The 20,721-nt window shown below is 43.1% G+C and overlaps 2 protein-coding genes across 7 annotated transcripts in view; one reads left to right on the top strand and one right to left on the bottom strand.

Annotated features, from left to right (window-relative positions):
• LOC144257048 (uncharacterized) overlaps positions 1-13,405 on the bottom strand; it is a 69,949-nt gene extending 56,544 nt beyond the window's left edge. For 5 of the 6 annotated variants that reach the window (XR_013344358.1, XR_013344356.1, XR_013344357.1 and 2 more), the window contains exons 1-2: positions 13,114-13,405; positions 10,138-10,288 (exon numbers count right to left, since the gene is read on the bottom strand). The gene's annotated coding sequence lies outside the window, so the exon portion shown is untranslated. The remainder of the gene's footprint in view (positions 1-10,137; positions 10,289-13,113) is intronic. The other variant, XM_077803020.1, reaches the window with a different exon arrangement.
• Positions 2,697-7,048, top strand: LOC144257047 (speedy protein E4-like). Its single transcript, XM_077803018.1, has 6 exons — positions 2,697-2,838; positions 3,380-3,600; positions 4,213-4,271; positions 5,083-5,168; positions 5,833-6,001; positions 6,733-7,048. The coding sequence occupies exons 1-6, from the start codon at positions 2,738-2,740 to the stop codon at positions 6,814-6,816; spliced, it is 720 nt and encodes a 239-aa protein (XP_077659144.1). The 5' UTR covers positions 2,697-2,737; the 3' UTR covers positions 6,817-7,048.
• Positions 13,406-20,721: the final 7,316 nt, after the last annotated feature.

The raw sequence follows: 20,721 nt of genomic DNA, 5'->3' as shown, positions 1-20,721 counted from the left end.
CTATTGTGTGAGATCAACATCATATATGTGGACCATCACTGACCAAAACATTATCATGTGGCATGTGGGTATACTTGAAGGCTGTCCACTACAAGGAAGAGTGTGAACTTCTGATTTGCTATGAGAGAACCCAAGCAGCTCTGATGCTTAAAGACATCATGAATAGATTTCAAATAAGCGGAGCATCTATGCAATTGGTTTTCCACAGCAACATGACCACCTTCCTGACAGCCAGGACCTGAGAGAGAGCTGCCAAGGAACTCATGGTCACTTGGAAGGCTGCTGGGTCCTCATTCAACTCTGAACATCCAGGGCTGCAAACCTAGGTGGACACTCACTCTCAGCTGATAACACGAATCAACCTGCATTTATTCCTGCTTGGAATGGGGTCATCAGAATCATGTAAGACATTAAAATGCAAAAAAAATAAAATAAAATAAAATAAAAATAAACTTCAAGCACAGCATGAATAACAAACATGGTCTTGTTGATAAGGTCCAACAGTGGGAAAAGAAAGTCTTGCAGCTTAAATGTGGAATCAACCCTGCCGCGTCCGGCTAACTGGAACCGAGTCCGGCGAGGGACGATGAGGTTAAGAAATACACAGGACACCAAGGTTCTTCATCCAGGAGTCTCTCTTTATTACTAACATCCTCCCCTTATATCCCCCAAGCAGCAGAAGTGGAAAATTACTCAGAAAAGGGAGGGAGAGGGGAGAAATTCGGCTACGACATCTGCCATTGTTAGACACTGAAACTTCTCTTATCAGGGAGTCCACCAGAGCAGAAAAAGATCAAGACGTTCCTGGCGTTCCTGTGGAACACATATGTCTCAGGCAGACAAGCAGGAAAACCGCAAGCCTGCTTTCATGGCCTAGTTAGCTGGCCACTTTGACATGCATTACAAAGAACTGGGCACTGGGCCTCAGGGGCCTGGGAAAGGCCTGCTACCTGGGGGCTGGGCCTCAGGGGCCTGGGAAAGGCCTGCTACCAGCACAACCCAATGCCCACTGAGAGATAAACAGATGGACAAAAGATGTTATCTTCTCTTCTGCTATTCAGCCTTAAGAAAGGGGAATTCTGACCCCTTCTCCAGTAATGTAGGATCTTGAGGACAGTGCACAAAGTGAAATGACCCAGACACAGTGGGACACATACTGTATGAGTTCACAGTCTTCAACACAAATGAGATATCAATGGTTCTCAATTTTATAGAGACAGAAAGTAGAATGGTGGTCAGTAGGAACTGTAGAAGGAGAAGAAGGAAATAATGCTTCATTGGTAAAGAGTGTCTGTTTATGGTGATGGAAAAGCTCTCCAGATGAGTGATGCAGGTGGTTGCACAACAGAAATTTAAACTCATGCCCTACGTGATGACGTTATGGCCAACGATGGAACCACATACATGAATTTGTCCCACAGTATGACAGCACAGTGAGATTGCAGCCATCTCAGTTGGTGTAAGAGCACTCTAGGATGTTTATACAATGATGAATCAGCCTATAACACATTTTTAGGAATATATCTCCATTTTTAAGTGAGACATGCATGTATTGAGACAATTCTCCCTCTACACAGCACAATGGTTAACATGGCAAGTTTTCTACACATTTAAACACATTTTGTGGACAGAAAGATAAAACATGGATTGAATGCCCAGCTGTAAAGCAAAAGGCTAAGTTAGGACGTTTGGAAGCACCTCCCCAGTTCCACTGGGTGCTGGGTCACATCCCATGCACTTCCCATCTTCTCAGCAAATATTATTCTCTGTCTTCAATGGGAAAATCTCCCATTTGTTTCTTTTTTCTACATGTGAGACTTTCCATAGGGTGCATTGGTGACAATGAAATATGCAGGTCAAGAGCAATGTCTGTGCTCTCAAATATGCTATGTAACTGGAGAGAGATTGATTGGAATTGAGAGGCTAACCTGAGGTGATCCATAGACTCCCAGATAGTGTAGACACTCTAGGAAAACCATGAGCATGTGTACAATTTCCTATGATTTTATGACCTCAAAAGGAATCCTTGTGTCAAACATGCCGAAGTGCAGAGTGTGTGTCCCCTTAACAGATTTCTGAAAACAGTGAAGGCCAGTGGCACTTAGCAGATTAGATTTGCTAAACTGAGTGTTTCCTTTTAGGGTTTTCAAGTGATAATTCAGTGTACGTGGGTTCTTTTGTACATACTGAGCTCCTTCTTGGGAGGTCATGTCATTTCTGCCCTCCCCCTTCTTCCTTGCCATACTCCTTAATCTCCCACTGCACTGAACTCTGAAATGGAAATGCCCAGAGGTTGGGTATCTAACATGTGTTGTGTTGAGAATGGAGAGAAGAACCTGGGTCTAGACAGAAGTGAAAGAGGGAGTCAGAGACCCGTAGGTTAGTTTGGCAAAGTGGACAGAGTTTGGATCAGTCACAGCAGAGACCATCTCCTCTAGAACTCTAGGACAGGTGCACACACCAGTCTGACAGTTACAGGTGTTTTCCTTCAAACTGGTTGCCAGGTTGGAATGAGTGATGACATCAGAGGCTTCCAACCTTCCTGATTGGAAGGGACAGACTCTGTGGACCACTGGGAGTGCAGTGGGCAACAGTTTGTCCTCAGAACTGTTCCTCACTTGATTTCTCCTGTTTGGAGAAGAGCAAACAGACTTCTATTCAACCAAATTCTGGAAGAAAGATTTACCTTAATAAGAACCTAGGTTTTGTAGAAGGAAGAAAGAGTATTGGAGAACTTATGGCAGATCAAGAAATCTCCCAGTCTGGGCAATCGCCTTCCCAGCCGAGCACCTCAGAATCCCACCTAGAAGTGGTGGTAGATGATGAAGTGGCAGGTCCATCAGGTGAGGGAGCTAGAGTAAGAACTGATTTGACATGATGACTGGTAAGGACGAAGGGGTAGAGCAGTCAGGAAAGGTGGGAAGCCCACTTTTGAAGTTCAGAATAGGCCACGGGACAAGGAAGTCCACATGGATGGAAAATCTGCAGAGAAAGGAATTGGGCTAGAAGATGAGATCTAAGTTCGGGAAGCGGGTAGAGGGGATGTAAAAAGGGTCACTCCACCCATGAGAGAAAGTGTCCATAAGGAGGAAGAGTTTTGAGGAACAGGGAGATGGGACAATGATACGGAGAATCAGGGGAAGACGGCTACCAGCCAAGGGGAGAGATGGAACAATAGCTCAGAAGGCAACAGTTGAAGGTCTGGGGTGTGGGAGGTGAACTGGGATCAGAGGATGAAAGGATGAGTTCCAAATTCAGGAGCTTGACTCTGCTTCCTTTACTCAGGTCTGTGGGTAAAACCCTGCCTCCCATGTCGGAAAAGAGAGTGGACCTCAGAATCTGAGGGAGACTCGGAGGATGATCCCCCGGGGATTTTTGATTCTGCACTCTGGGTAGAATCTGGACTCCTGCCTGAGACCACTGGCATAAAGAGAAAGAGAGAGTCCTCCACTGAATCTGAGGATGAGCTGGAGGATGTGGAAAGTGGGCTAAATCACCCCTGGGATGTGGAGTCACTGTGTGGCCTCAAAATGAAACTCAAAAAACGGCGCATGGACTCGGTGCAACCAGAACACCATGAGGTTTTCAAGAGGCTTCTAGGTAGGGAGATACCCAGATAGCGCCCTTCAATCCTGCTCTTTACACAAAGAAGGAACTTACAGCCTCTGCACTTTTCCAAAGAGCCCTGCTATCCCTGAGATCCCCATTCCTGGAGGACTCAGGACCCATGTACCCTGTGAAACTCTTAGATGATGGATGATTACATTACACCTGAAAAATGACCCTGCTTGGGATCACAGAGCTTGATTCCAATTATCCTCACTGATTGCAGACACTGTGGCTCTAACAGATTTCCTCGTCCCTGAGGGGTGACCATCAAATGAGAAAATAACATAGTAACTCTAATTCTGAGGTGGTGCATTCTTGGGGGATGATGGGCCCTTGCGGTTTAATCCAAGTTCTTAGTCATACAGACATCTATCTCTTACCCCAACCCTCACTCAGTTGTTTCCCTGGGGGGTTTCAGGGCAAAGCAGCTTTCCCAGGAATGTTCCTGACCTTTTCCTATCCACGTGGGATATTGGGCTCTTTTGGGCTCTACTGCACTCCAATCCCACACCTTCTCCAATGCAGGTCCTATTCTTCTCTCTGTTCTCTATCACCCATGAAGCCCCTTCTGGTTCCCAACTAACACCAGTGTGCTGTTCACAGAGGATCCTGTTGTCAAAAGATTCCTGGCCTGGGACAAGAAGCTGAGAGTGTCTGACAAGGTGAGGTTGTCCTCCACTGGGCAGTGATCCTGCTCCAGCACAGCCTGGAGAGGGGAGGGCTTTCTAGCCCATGGACGTTCTGTCTCCATGTAGAACCAACAAGATGTGCCAAGTTCTGATCCTTTGTGACTTGTCAACATCTCCCTTCAGGGCCTAGCAGTTCCATGCAGTGAGGACAGGTGGACCATGCTTCTGCTTGGGGTGTTGCATTCCTATCCTCCCCTCTCTGCTATTGTTATCTGAGATTTTGGGCACCTCTCCTCTTTTACTTTTTTAAATATGTTTTATTTAGGTGTAGATGGACAGAATACCTTTATTTTTTATCTTTATGTGGTGCTGAGGATCGAATCCAATGCCTCACAGGTAGCTAGCAAGCTCTCGACCACTGTGCCACAACCCCATTACTCAACAGCCTTTTTTTCTGTGATGCTAGGGATTGAACCCAGGGCCTTGTGCATTCGAGGCTAGCAAGCACTCTACAGAGTGAGCCATATCCTATGGCTGGGGCTCCTCTCCTCTTTACACTTCTTGGGATGCCCCATTCTCCAGCTTACCCAAGACCCTCCTCACCCAGCTCACCTACATGCCTTTCCTCAAAAGGTCCCCTCAGAGCTGATCCTACAGTACACACTAAGCCTCCTCTTCCCCCGACTGCTCCGACTGTCACAGGTCCTTCCCCAAAACAGCAGGTCTCCTTACTTGGCGACCTTCTCGCAGGGGCACTCTTCACCCCAGACTCCCATTCCTCTGTCCCCTCTTTCCTCCTCTTCCAGGATGTGACCTCTCTCTGTTTTTCTTCTCTCTCCATCAGTACCTCCTGTCTATGGTCATAGCTTATTTTAGCCGGGCTGGCCTCTTCTCCTGGCAGTACCAGAGAATCCACTTCTTTGTGGCCCTGTGAGTATTTGGTCTCCTTCATCAATCAGGACTCACTACCTGGGAGGGTAGGAGGGGAGCAGAGGGACACTAACCTTTCTTTTACTTTTAGCCTCTTTGTCCTGTTTGCTCCGTGTATACGAGATCACAGCACTGTAGTATAGTTTGTTTTTCTTTTCCACACTTCCCTAGTCAAAGCAAACACACATGCTCCCTAAAGGCCAGTTGTTAAAGAGTCAAGGAAACATAAAGCCCACCTGAGAGGAGTGCAGGAAAGCATGGGCACCTCCTGTCCCTGGCAGAGAGACTGGAGGTGCAGACACATCTGACTGCTCTTCCTTCCTGTATCTATACCAACACTGTTCTGTCTTCTGCCTCTGGATTTCCAAGACAGATGCCCCTTCCCAGCCTGGCACAGGTCCAGTATAGGGTGGTCCCCTCTGGTTCTTCATACAGGAGTCTTCTAACATTTGTGGCTCTTTCTACACACCCCCTGAAAATTCTTCCAAGATGTGTCCAACCACCCCTCAGGCCTCTCCCACAACTGTGTTGCTCAATGCTTTCTAGAAAAGAGCTGGAGTTCTTCAGAAGGTGTGTGTCTGGCAGAGACCTCTGGGAGTCCATTTTGGGAAGCTGACTCCCCCTTGGTTGTGCCTCTAAAGAGCAACCTGGTTTCTTTCCCCAGCTACCTGGCCAATGACATGGAGGAGGACAACCAGGCTCCTAAACAAGACATCTTTCGTTTCCTCTATGGGAAGAGCTACGCCCAGCGTCCCCTGTTCCACAAACTGCGCTATCAGTTCATCTGCTCCATGGGCTGGAACACTCGGGTTTCCAGGGAGGAGTGTGAGGAGGTGGGTGGTGCTGTGTGTGCTTGTGGAGGGAGAGGGATGGGCTGACTGGAGAGACACAGGAAGGTGGGTGGCTGCAGGTGGGCTCTGAGGAGGCGAAAGCTCTGGAGGGAGGGAAGGACTTCTTGGGAAGTCCTCAGTTTTGCATTTAACCATGTAACTAAGTTTTCTTGGTGGATACAAGCAGAAATATTCCTAATGTTCAACCACTATTCTACTCAAATCAGGGACAATGATAAAGCTTGTCTCTTGATAAAATCAACTTTTCAAATTTGATGGGAAGGGACATCAAAAGGATTCTATCTGTCAAAGCATCTTTACAAAATGTTCCACATAGCAAGCATAACTGAGTTATCTGATATAGGAAAATATACTTGATTTTTATTGAAAAGTAATCTGAAAATATGTCCCACATTTTATATAACATGATTCTGATAAGCTGATAATGTTGTGATATCCATATATAGCTACTTCATTTGTCACCAGGCTAAATAAATCTAATAATTACACCTTACTATGACACCTCCTTTGTAGCTGACAGAACTTAGTTAATAGAATTAAGCCTCTCAACATTGTAGTTTTAGATATTTGCAGACTGTTGAATCACGGTGACTAGAAAGTCCAAATCAAGGTGAAGTAATATTAAGGAGTGGAAAAATAAATTAACCATAACTTCAAAACCCTCAATATCCTGTAAAGTCATCAGCTTTGGTGGGGGCTCTTTTCCTTTCCAGATTCAAGCTTATGATCCGGAGCTCTGGGTGTGGGGCCGAGATCGCACCTCATTGCCTGGAAGTCCTGGAACTATGGAGGCCTGAGGGGAGGGACAAAATTCTGCATCCCTGGCTTGATGACAGACAGAGTCAGTGATTTTCTATTTAGGATGCTCAAGGACCTTACTTCTAGATCCTGTCCTGTCCACCTCCACCCACAGCCACCCTCTGCAGATGGTGAAACAGCCTGAATCTCCAAGTCAGCTTCATGATCTCAATCTCCAACCACACAGATAACTGTGTGCTCTGAGATGCTGGGTGCTCTGAGGTTGGTCAGCTAGACCTGAGAGAGAACAGTTTATCACTCAGGATGTGCTAGAAATCCTTAACCCACAGCAATTGGGCCCACATGTCAGCTTTGATGAATGGTTGATCTTGGTCTAAAGTTAATATCCTTTAGCCATGAATCTCTCTCTCTCCCCCTGTAAATTCTCTTTTTACCTCTCCTTTTAATTCATCTTGGGTCACATATCCCTTAAGGATACCAAGCATGGTGATGATTTATTTATACGATTGTCACAGTTTTAGTACATGTGATAAATGTTATTTATTTTGAACACTGTTTATTTTAAATAGTTCTGAGATAGATATTGTTTGGAAAATTGTTTTTCCTTATTAGTTTTTTAATGAGTGTTATAACATGTTTGTGTTCATATACATATTTCTCTGAGGTTTTTATTCTTTTTATCTATTTTATCTTATTACTTTTATACCTCAGTGGTATTAACCCATAATCTAATAAATATAACATTTTAATTTGATGTTCTATCATCATTATGGTGAATATCAAGCTGCTGTTATTTAACTTTTCTTTAAATGTTTTTCTGTAGTGTACATTGTTAGAGAGCACATGTGTTATGTGCTTGTGAAGAGTACAGCACAGTGCATTTGTAAGGAAACTGAATAAAGCTGAAAATCTTCTTATTGTAATGATGCATATGATCTTGTCATTCTGGATTATTTTTTTGTTGTCAAACAATACAGGGTTGTTGTTAATTGACCAAATTTCTTACCTGTGGGAGAAAAACACCTCAGTTATTTTTTAGGTAGCGAAATAACAGAGAAGGGTGCAGAACTTAAACTAGAGACTGGAAGAGGAAACACAGGAAGTCACTGAGAGAGACAACACAGGAAGAGCGAAAGAAAATTTAAAGGTAGCTGTACAATAATCTTAAGTCCAAAATCGAGGAGAGCATATTAACAGGAGATGGCTTCCTGGTAATGTCCAAGGTAAGAGACACAGGGGGAATAGTAGTAGTCTTTGCTACTTGAGTCAAAATGGGAGTTTTCTCCACAACCTGTGTTTCTAGTTTTACATGACAGAATAAAATCCAAAGAGTCTTCTTGAAATAGAAACTTGTGAAGGGAAATGAAGGTACTATAGCAGGTTGGGAGAAGAGTGAGATGATAGAAAGAGCTCGAACTGGTAAATAGAAGGCAGAGAGAGGAAAGAGCTAAGAGTTTGGGCAATGAATGACTGTAGACAAGCACCTTGAGAGATGAGAGCATCAGAGAATATGGGAACAGCTGGAAAGAAGCAGGTAAAGCAAAGTATCAGCCAGAAGAAAAACAAAGCTAAAGAGAGGTGGCAACAGAACCATCGATGAGATGTGATGTGGGGTTAGAGAGGCAAGTGGAGATGATGTGAAGGGACTGGAAGGGACCAACATGGAATGAGCTTAAGACTGGTTGAATGTGTTAAAAGAGGGATGGTGGTTGAATGAGTGGAGTAACTTCAGCAGTAAAAATACCAAGAAGGAAGAAGTCATTAAAGACAGCACTGTGTAAAGCAAATCTGATACTGATCAACCACATGGAGGTCACATGCTACCAGCTGAGGCCACAGGCCGCCCCTACACCATCTTCTTTTTAGACATCAGCCATAAGCTCCGGATTTCCCAGGCCACTCGCACTTCTCACCAATGGCTGCAAATTCGGGGATTCCCATGATCCTATTGTATAATTTTCTATAACATCTCACTGAGGTTAGGAGAGCACAAATCCTATAATTACTGATTTGTCATGTAAAAAAGGACACAAATTGGGACCAGCTAAGAGAAGAGACTCAATTTTTAAAATTTCCTATGCCCTTTTTTATTAGCCACAGAATGCTTAGCTCACTGTGAACCACTGCAATCAAAGAGGGGAAGATTCCAATATTTCCAGAGATATTTTCTAAGAAATGATTGCATAAATCTGTAATATGTTGGAAGAATTAACAAAAAGATTAGACAGAAGGCCTAGTGGTATAGTTCACTGATAGATTTTGGTTACCATGTGCAACACCCTGGATTCAATCCCCAGCACCAAAACAAATAAAGGGGGTGGCACAGAATCCGTATAACTTTAACTCATTAATAAAGAGATAAATAAACTTGTTTATCCTTTTAGAGAATTAGACAGTTCTCCAAAACTGATGGCCAATGAGCACATGAAAGGTCAACACCTTTTAGTCAATTAGTTATCAAAAAATGCAAATCAAAACTACTAGATACCATTTCCTGATCACTAGGACGTCTATAATCAGGAAGTCAAATAATGTGTTGGTTAGGATGAGAAATTAGAACCCTCTACACTGTTCATGGGAGAGTAAAAGGTGCAGCTGCTCAGAAGTCTGACAGTTCCTCAAAAGGTTAAATGTAGAGCGGCTGGGGTTGTGGTTCAGTGGTAGAGCACTTGCCTAGCATGTGTCAGACACTGGATTAGATTCTCAGCACTGTATAAAAATAAATAAAGGTCCATTGACAATTAAAAAATATTTTTTAAAAAAGGTTAAATGTAGAGTTACCACATGACCCAGCAACTCCACTCCCAGATATATACCTGAGAGAAATGAAAAGACATGTCTGTACAAAAACTTGTGTGCAAATATTCATAGCAGCATTATTGGTAATATTTAAAAAGAGAAATACTCAAATATTCACCAACTGATGAGTAAAATGGGGTCCCTTCAATGTAAATTTAATCAGCCATAAGAAGGAATAAAGGTCTAAGCATGAATAACATGGGTGAACCATGAAAACATTATGCTAAGAAGCCAGACTAAAAGATAACATAGTGGATAATTCCACTTCTCTGATGTCCAGAATAGGCAAATCTATGGAGACAGAATGCAGATGAGTGGGTGCCTAGGGCTTGGTCAACTGGCGGGGGCTGGGGGGATGCTAATTGGTACTGACAGGATTTCTTTTGGAAGTGATAAAATGTTTGGAAGTTGATTGTGGTGATAGTTACACAACTCTGACATGTACTAAAAACCCTGAGTTGTATACTTTAAATGGGTGCATCACAGCGTATGCAAATTACATCTCAATAACTATTAAAATAAAATGAAATAGGTGTCAAATAGAAAAGGCTATTCTTTACCTTTCACGGTGACACACATGATGGTTGACACAATAGCAATAACAACTGCCAGGAGGACCCTGAGGAAGATCAAGTAACTGTTGAGCAGGATTCCACAAGCACATCAAATCTCCTTTGCTGCATGACATGTTAAGTCAAAATGCCAATCTACCTGTCCAGAAATAGGGAGGGTCAGAAATGGAATTGAAAGAGCTGCTTTGTAACACATGATACAAAGAAGTAAAAGGAGGTAATATTTTCCAAAACAAGGTAACCCTGACTATGGACTATAATTTTCATTAATATAAAGACATACTAAGTCTGCTATTTGAGGAGGCATCCTGGGAGCCTGTGTGCCTTTGACCTGCAACAGCCCCACTTTTGGAGGTTTGCGGCTTCTGCACTTCTGCCCTCCCTACAAAATAAGACTCCCAAAGTAAGCTAATTCATTTTTTGGTTCCTGGGATTGAACCCAGGGGTGTTAACCACTGAGCTACATCCCCAGCCCTTTAGAGATGGTCTAAGTTGTCCAGGCTGGCCTAGAATTGTTGCAGTCCTCCCTTGGTCTCTCCTGAGTCGCTGGAGATTACAGGATTGAGCCACCATGCCCAGCGTGGCCTAAGCTAATTCTTCAGATCAAAATAAAACTAGCATATTGAATGAGAGGGTCCGTACTGGGGTACAGAGAAAATCCTGCCTCTGCCCCACTATCCAAAGAGGACAGGCTGGGGTGAAAAGGGAATCTGGTTTTCCCTAGAGACATTATTACTAGGTACCCAGCTGTGACACCGAACTCTAGCCTATTTTCCATATGCCTAATTTCTAGTGGCCAATGGTTTTGACATTAATGTTCCAATTTGGGAAATTTCCAATCCAAATCCTTCAGCTACAAAGGGAATTCAGGGTTTTTACAGACTTTAGATATTCTCTGGATTCTCATGTGCCTTAGATCCCTGTTACCACTGGGCCCCCAAAGGGAACCGGGAATGTGGGGAACTGCTGGAGGCTTAGCCATTGCTGATATCTGCCTGGGAAAATGGTTCTCTGCACTAGATATCCTCCAACCTCAGCCAAGTAGTTGGTTGGCATCACAGGCATGCACTACAAACCAGATGAACACTATCTTTAATAAACTGTTTCCTTGGGAAAAAAAAAAACATACACTAAGTCAATGAAAGAGTATGGCTTTCTTTCTTTTTCAGTTTCTAAGTTTATATCATTGTTCTTATTTTATGTCTATTATAGTCTATTTAAATCCATTTCTAGCCACAAGGACGCAAATATAATATCAGCTGCTGGAAAACTGCTTGATATGACTCAGAAATATGCAACTGATAAACCAATAAACTACATGTTTGCTAAATTATTAAACAGAAAATTTATACATCTGTGGATTAACAAGATCAACACACATTGAATCTGAACCAAGAGGGAAGGCACTGAACACAGATGCAAACATGTTCACAGTGAGCACTGATAAAACTCAAAAGGAGAAGTCCTGTGGTTTTGTAACTATGATTTTGTAACTCACTGCAGAACAATGAAAGACAGCAGTGAACAACACAAAGGAATAAGAAGTCTGACCCATCTCTATAGGTATTTTAGCAAAAGGCAAGACTGCCCTATTAAAGATTCAAGCCCGGATAAGAAGCGGAACTGGGGGACTGGAATTTAGCACAGTAGTTGAGTGCTTGTGTTTTTCATCAGTTTTGTGCTATCAGGTCGCCATGTCTACACAAAATAATAGGGAAATGATCTCTGAAAAACCTGGCCCTAAAAACTACAAAGTTCCTGGAAAGCAGATCACATTTCTTGTTTTGAAATCCCTTTCCCCTTCAGAATCTACTTTTTCAGAACCATGATATTATTCTTTGCCCACACCCTTTGCAAGTGGACTTCATGCACCAATGGCGCTCCCCACTGGTTCCACACTCGGGAACAACACACATATGCGGAGCCATTCTGCTTCTTGAGAAATTCTGCCACCCCCAGCTCAAGAAGGGCAAGGAAGGGCATTATTTCCTACTTCTGTCTTGCAGGGCAGGAGCTCTGCTCTCCTGAAAAGTGGGAACCATGCAAGTGCACCTGGCTCTGTTGTGGTATGAACTGATAAATACAATCAATAGAAGTGTAAATTAGATTACATATTAGTTTAAAAATATAGCTTATAGATATAAGAGTTTGATAAGTGAGATAAGACAATTATGAAGCAAGAACTGTCAGAGACAGGCCTAAGACTCCATTTTGCTGCCTTCTATAAAAAACTGTTACAAAAGCTGTTTTCTTATAAAAATTGTTTTTCTGTACTTTGTACCCCACAAATTGTACCCTAATCAGGATGCAGCGGTAGTCATGGTGAGCTACATCCTGGGTCTGAGTACACTTGTGGGTCTATATGACTTCGAAGTAGATTCTCAGCCCCCGCAACCCCCCAGCTCAAATTCAGGAAGCGACTGTCCAGCACCTGCTTGAACCCAGGACTGTGGTCAACTAACTGCAAAGCTAATGCTTTTTTTGCTTCTGTTTATCAGCTGGCTTGCTGACTGGAAAATTCCAGTCCCGCCTGGAGCCCACAGGTCCCACTTCCTAATGTTTTAATTTCTATGACTGGCTAGCTTACATGGTGTTAAGCAAGTCACTGAGTGGTGGATTTTGTGCTTATATTCTCTTTGGATGAACCAGGAAGCTGCTGTCCTCCCACAGAGCTTAAGTCTCCACGATGGGTGACAGTCCCTGGCCAAGTAAATAAAGCTCTCTTCTGATTTGAAATTCGGACTTTCAGTGCTTTCTGAGGCGTCTCCTCATAACAGCTCCAGAAAGTTCGAGGCCGCGATTTTTGGTCTGTAATGACGCCCCGCTCCACCAGTCCTCCGCGCGGCAGCCCGCGCTCCTGCCCTGCAGCGCTGACCTCTGGGCCGCGGGTGTGACCCCGACGCGGCCTCCCCTCTCCCGGCCTCGGTCTGACGTCTGTAAAGCGGGGACAGCAACCTTACCTACCTGCTCCGCCACGGTGAGGACCAGGCAAGGGACTAAAAGGCCATCGCCGTGACAGTACCCGGCAGGCTGGCGACTCTCCTCAGAGCCTCAGGTGACGGCTCGCCTCCCTGCTCCTCGTCGCCGTCCAGGACAGCGCTCGCAGGAACAGCTTTAAGAACGCAGGGAAGACCAAGTCATAGCGGGCAAGCGACGGCCAAAGAGCAGCAACCCTCAGACGACGCCGGCGCCTCACACCTCCCTGGAGTCCGCAAGCAAAACCGCCGGGACTTCGCACAGGCGCACAAGGCGGGGCACTGCGCATGCTCGCTCAGGACCGAGGCGCGCGCACGCGCACTGAGCCACCCGCCGCCCACCGCCCTGTGCACCTGCGAGGCTCGCCGACCCAGTGACTTGTTGGCTGCGATTACATCTTTTACTTTATTTTTTCCCTCTTTATAGGTGTTTTGTTTTGTTTTGTTTTTTATACTTTGCATTACAGTTTAATGAAGGTGCCCCCTTCACGGTGGAAATGGGACTTCAGTGGGGACATGAAGTGATTTGAGTTCTAGACACAGACCAGGTTCAAGCAGAACCTGGAGACCTGCCTGGCAGAGGTGGCTGGAGCTCAGCTTTCAGCTTCATGGATCTCTGCCAATGCCTTTAAAAAAAATATATTTTTTTAGCACAACTTTATACCTCTGGCTGTACATGGTGCAGAGTCACGCTGTCGTGTAATTATAACTGAACATAAGGTAATAAGGTGGGTCTCATTCCACCATCCTTCCCCACTCTCACGTCCTCTCCTCTCCCTTCACTCCCCTCTGCCCAATCCAAAGTTCCTCCATTCTTCCCTACCGCCCCCGCCCTCCATTATGGGTCAGCATCCACTTGTCAGAAAAAATAAGACCACAAGTCTTGTCCTTTTGATTTCTTTTTGCAGTGCTCACCATGAACATCTTTGCATCTCTGTTCTATTCCAACCCTCTTGGGTCAGAATCAATGTGTGTTGATCCTGTTAATCCACAGATGTACAAATTATCTTGCTAGTAATTTAGCAAACATAGTTTGTTGGTTTACTTGTTGCATATGATGTCAGTTTTCCAGCAGTTGACATTAATCTGCTTGCTTATAGATTTAAGTGCATTTAAACGGAATATAGCAGTCATAGAATAAGAGCAATGCTATAAGCATGGAAAGTGAAAAAGAGAGAGAGCACCATACTCTTTGGTTGACTTAATGTATCTTTTATTGAAGAAAATTCTATTCCACAGTAAGCCTTACCTTGTTTTGAAAAATATTAACTTGCTTTACTTCTTTTTTTAATATTTATTTTTTAGGTGTAGTTGGACACAATATCTTGATTTTATTTATTTATTTTTATGTGGTGCTGAGGATGGAACCCAGGTCCTCACACATGCTAGATGAGCGCTCTACTGCTGAGCCACAACCCCAGCCCAACTCCCTTTACTTCTTTTATCATGTTTTACAAAGCAGCTCCTTGGATTTACTTCCTACCCTCCCTGTTTCTGGACAGGTGGATCGGCATTCTGACTTTATATGTTATTCCCAAAGGGAGACTAGATGTGCTGATAGAATCCTTCTCTGTTACTTGATTGTCCTCATGATCCTCCTGACAGTTGTTATAGGTACTGTGTTGGGCATTGTGTGTGTCAGCATGAAAGGTAATGAGTAGACTTTTTAAATGGACACCTATTCCTTTTTATTTTAATAGCCTTATTAAGATATAATTTACATACCACGAGACTCACCCATTTGAAGTGTATAATTTGGTGGGTTTTAGTACATGTCAGAGTTGTGCAACTATCACCACAATCAACTTCAGAACATTTTCATCACTTCCAAAAGAAATTCTGTCTGGGGCTGGGGAAGTGGCTCAAGCGGTAGCTCGCTCGCCTGGCATGCGTGCGGCCCGGGTTCGATCCTCAGCACCACATACAAACAAAGATGTTGTGTCCGCCGAAAACTGAAAAATAAATATTTTAAAAAATCCTCTCTCTCTAAAAAAAAAAAAAATCCTGTCTGTAACTATTAATAGTCACTCATTTCTCCCAGTTCACCCAGCCCTAGGCATCCACTCATCTGCATTCTGTCTCCACAGAGTTCCCTACTCTGAACCTCATATAAGTGGACTTTTGGTCTGGATTCTTAGCATAATGTTTTCATGGTTCATTCATGTTATATGTTCAGTACTTCATTTCTTCTATGGCTGAATAAGGTTACACTGAAGGGATAGACTACATTTATTCACTTGATACCAATAATGCTGCTGCTATGAATATTTGCACACAAGGTTTTGTACAGACATATGTTTTCATTTCTCTCAGGTATGCACCTGGGAGTGGAGTTGCTGGGTCATGTGGTAACTCTGCGTTTAACCTTTTTAGGAACTGCCAGACTTCTGAGCAGATGTTCCTTTTACTTTCCCAACAGCATGGTAGAAGGGTTCTAATTTCTCATCTTTGCCAACACATTATTCTCAGACTTTCTGATTATATGCATCCTAGTGAGCAGGAAATGGCATCCCGTGGTTTTGATTTGCATTTCTTTGGTAACTAATGGTGTTGACCATCCTTTTGTGTGCTTATTGGCCATATCACTTTTTTTATATCACTTTTGGAGAATTGTCTACTTCTGTAAAAGTATAAACATTTTTTCTTCTTTCAATGAGTTAGAGTTATGCTGATTCTGAGTGCCCCCCCCTTTTTTCTTTTTGGATCTGGGGATCAAACCCAAGGCCTTACACATGTTAACAACAGTCTACCAATGAACTACATCCCCAGGTCCTCCAGCTATTCCTTATGATAATTTTCCCTATACACTAGAGATTTCCGCAATCATTTCTTTGGAAATATCTCTGGAAATGGAATCTTCTCTTCTTTGATTGCTGTGGTTCACAGTGAATTGAGCATTCTGTGACTAAAAAAAAAAAAAAATGTGTAGGAAATTTTTTAAATTGACCAGGCAGCAGGGCTGTATAACAAGTCACCATGCAAAGTATTTGGGGATTTTGTGTCTTGAGTCAGGATGTATGAAGATGCTTATCCATTGTGGGTGGAAAACTGGAAAGCTAATAATACAAGGGATGATAGAGTGCAGGTCCTGACATGATGCCAGCACCATCACAACCCTGGTTAGAGCCCAGGAGTCCTCTGCAGGTCATGCTGGTGTCATGGGTTGCCTATCCCACAGCCTCCTCCAATCAGAGCCCTGCTTTGTTTAGTCCACCCCAGCCCTCAACACCAAGGATGTCAGAGAAGTTGGCGTGAGCCCAGCTCAGACAGTCCTCACATGTGGGTGACTGGTTCAGGAGTGGATGTGGGACCCAGTGTGGGCCACTGAAAATCAGGAGCATGTGCTGGAAGTTTCTGTGGAAGTGCTTCCTTGCTGCTTTGGGAGAGATCAGGATGGCTGTCCAGTGTGCTGCTGCTTGTCCACTCCTCCACGGAGGAGGTGATGCTATGAAAATCCTGATCCCATTCACTTCTCACAACCGGCCCCCCTGTACAGGTCCTTCCTACCTTTAGATTGAGTAACTTATGGCTGAACTAAACTAAACTGAACTAAAAGCAATATTTCATAAACACATGTCAGTTTACCAATTTGTTGCAAATAATTAGTACTGAACGCCTTATTAAAAACATGATGTAAATTTCCATGAAGAATGCCATAAACCTCAAACTAAAAATCTTCCTGACAGCAAAGGAAACAATCAAGAATGTGAAGAGAGGGGCTGGAGATGGGGCTCAGTGGTAGAGCGCCCCCCTAGCATGGGTGAGGCCCTGGGTTCGATCCTCAGGACCACATCAAAGAAATAAATAAAATCAAGGCATTGTGTCCAACTACAACTAAAAAAAAATATTAAATAAGAAAATAAAAAAATAATGTGAAGAGAGAGTCTAGAGAAAAGGAGAAAATCTTTCCCTTCTGCACCTCTGATAGAGTATTAATCTCCACTATATATAAAGAATTCAAAAGGGGCTGGGGTTGTGGCTCAGGGGGAGAGCACTTGCCTCCCTGGCACGTTTGAGGCACTAGGTTTGATCCTCAGCACTACATAAAAATAAATAAACAAAATAAAGGTATTATGTCCATCTACAACTAAGAAATTTTTTTTAAAAAAAATAAAGAATTCAAAAAACTTAACACCAGCAAACAAATAACCCGATCAATAAATGGGCAAAGGAACTTCTGTGAATAATTCACAGAAGAAGAAGTATGAACGATCAACAAACAGATGAAAAAAAATCAATGTCTTTAGCAATTAGAGAAATGCAAATTAAAACCATACTGAGATTTCATTGCACTCCAGTCAGAATGGCAATTATCAAGAGTACAAGTGGGCTGGGGCTGGGGCTCAACGGTAGTGTGCTTGCCTGGCATGTGGCACTGGGTTCGATTCTCAGCACCACATAAAAATAAATAAAATAAAAGTCTATCAATAACTAAAAAAATTTAAAAAGAGTACAAGTAACAGTATTCATAAGGATGTGGGAAAAAAGGTACACTCATATATTGTTGGTGGGACTGCAAATTGGCACAACCACTCTGGAAAGCAGTATAAAGATTCCTCAGAAAACCTGGAATGGAATCACCATTTGATAACCACCAGTTATCCCATTCCTCAGCATATACCCAAAGGACTTAAACCCATATACTATAGTGAAAAGGCCACATCAATGTTTATACCAGCTCAATTGACAAGAGCTAAGCTGTGGAACTAACCTGGATGCCCATCAACAGAGGAATGGAGAAAGAAAATGTGGTATATATACAAAATGGAATATTACTCAGCCATAAAGAAGAATGAAATTATGTCATTTCCTGGTAAATGGATAAACTAGAGACTATCATAATAAGTAAAATAAGCCAACCCTCCCCCCAAAAAAACAAAGGCCAAATGTCTTCTCTGTTATGCAGATGATCTAACACAATAAGGTGGTGGGGAATAGAAGTCTAATCACTGGATTAGACAAAGAGGGATGAAAGGAAGGGAGGGGGCAATGAGGGTGAGAATAGGAAAGACAGTAAAATGTATCAAACATAATTTTCCTGTGTTCACATAGGAATACATAACCAGTATAACTCCACATCTTCTCCAACCACAGAATGGGAAGTTATATTCCAAGAATGTATAATATGTCAAAATGCATCCTACCATCATGTATAACTAAAAAGGACAACAACAGAAAAGAACAGCATGAAAAAGGTAAGAAGCAAACAAACAAAAATTCCAGGTATGGAAAAAGTATTTGTAACACCTTAAATGAAGAAGCAGTCTCCTCAGTATATAAGGACTTCTACCCTAGGAAGAGAACCCACAGGCAGTAGAAAGACAGGCAGACAACACGAGCAGTAGAGAAAACAAATGACTTTCAAATGTATAAAATGTTTAGCTTCAATTACAAAATAAAATCTGTTAGTACATTGCACTGGTGAGGCTGGGTAGAAATAGGCAGCTCTTTTTTTTTTTTTTTTCCCCAGTGCCAGGGGTGGAACCTGGGCCCTTGCATGCCAGGCAAGTCCTCTGCCATGAGCCAGGTCCCCAGCCCTCAGGCAGCTCATTTTGTTGGTGAGAAAGTAAATTAATTGAATCCCTTGGGATCGTAGACACCCATTTTTTCCTATATATTTGATGTGTGCAAAGGAGCTCTTGTAGGGATCTTCATCATGGTGCTGTTCCTAGAAATAAAACATCAGAAAACACTATGTGTGTCCAAAGGTCACTGATTAGGTGAACCTGCTTCATCCATTTCATGGTCTGCTGTGCACCTTTACGTGAGAAAGTGATTCCTGGATATGAATTTGTGGAAGGCCCCTCCCCTGTGCCTCTGATAGTGCCCAGCCCAGGGCAGACGAGCCCAGAACCACTGCTGACCTCTGCCCTTAGGCTGCTGGCACTGAAACAGGTTGCACAGTGGTGGGGGGAAAAAGAAAGAGAAAATAAGTTGTGAACAGTAAAGGGTGATTTCGTGTGGGCTAAGGTACAGGACATCATATGTCATTTGCTGGTCTTCTAAACCGAATAAAATATGTATTGCTTATGTAAAGACTGATCCTGGAAAGGGACACAGCCACTAGTAAGAAGTCTCTAGTGAAGGTAACTGAGGACTAGGGGTTCAGGGAAGGGAGGAAGTCCTAAAATTTAATGTATTGTTATTATCATCACCGCTGTTCTGTGGTATTTTGTATGGAACCCAGGACATTGTTAAAAGTGTTCTACCACTGAGCTACACTTCAGCCCTAAAATTGAGTTTTTACCTACTTGAACTATTTGCGCTTTTTAACCTTTAGTTGCATTACATGCACCAAATCAGTGAGGGTTTTTTTCTTATAAACTTTCCTTTCAGGTCTGCTTTTTTAAAATAATTAACACATTGGTAAATCTTATTCTTGGCATGTGTATATATTCTATTGAACCTATGTTTCATTAGTCACGTCTTAATAATTAATCCATCGTTGGAGCACAAATTCAATGTAATTAGCCTTGCCCTGATATTCCTCTATAAAAGAAGTATCGAAAGTTGTAGAGGAAGCGTTTGGAACAAATATAATTCTGTTATCTGTATTCGAAAAAATTGATCCTCAGGGATGGGATTGTGGCTCAGCGGTGGAGAGTTTGTCTAGCACGTGCAAGGCCCTGGGTTCAATCCTCAGCACCACAGAAAAATAAATAAAATAAGGGTATTGTGTCCAACTACAACTAAAAAATAAATATTTTTTTAAAAAGACTGACCCTCTTTTTCTTGGTTATGAATACATATGAGTTGTTTGTTGTGAACAGTTTTGATATTATCGCAGTCATTTCTTTTTCTATGATTTGTGTGCTTCTGCGTGTGCATGTGTGCATGGCCCTCAGGATTGAACCCAGGGGCGCTCTAGAACTGAATCATATCCCCAAGCCTTTTTATTTTTTATTTTGAGATAAGGTCTCTTTAAGATGGTGAGGCTGGCCTTGAACTTGCAATCCTCCTGCCTCAGCCTCACAAGTCGCTGGGTTTATAGGCATCTGCCACTCGTCCTGGTTCTTTTTTGATTCAAGAACCTCCCAGATGAAACCCTGTAGGTTTAACAGGCCCGTGTGTGAGGTTTAACTGGAAACGTCCATTCTCATTGCTACCATGTGTTCACAGAGAAGGCCCTTGACAGACGAGGGCTGCCGCTCTCCGTTTGGTTTTGGAGATGAGACGCCTCCTCCTTCTCCTCTGCCTTTGAGCCTCAGGAGCTCTTGCTTATCTCCAGCCAGAGAAGATTGCTGCAGTGACTAAAAGCATCCACAGTTTTGTGACACAGGCCTTTTTGTTGCTCAGCCATCAGTGGCTGTACCTGATGCAGGACCATAAGTCACTCGAGGAAGACTGGTGAGGAACGTTGCAACACAACTGTCCTCCTTGGTAGCGGGTCATCATTCCTCATGTACCCATGAGGAAGGAGCTATCCAGTTCTGTCTGCTACTTACAAACCCATCGTCTTGGCCATGGTGATGGGGCAGAAAGAAAAAAATTTCAAAAGTAGGCCCTAGTTATGGTCTGGATTCTCCCCTGTTAATTAAGTTAATGACAGCAGCTGCTGGGTACTTGGGTCTACCATTACCTGCTGCTCTGCCTGTGT

This window comes from Urocitellus parryii, chromosome 9 (assembly GCF_045843805.1).
Source record: "Urocitellus parryii isolate mUroPar1 chromosome 9, mUroPar1.hap1, whole genome shotgun sequence".
NCBI classification, from domain to species: Eukaryota; Metazoa; Chordata; class Mammalia; order Rodentia; family Sciuridae; genus Urocitellus; species Urocitellus parryii.
This window is presented reverse-complemented; position numbering and strand designations above follow the sequence as displayed.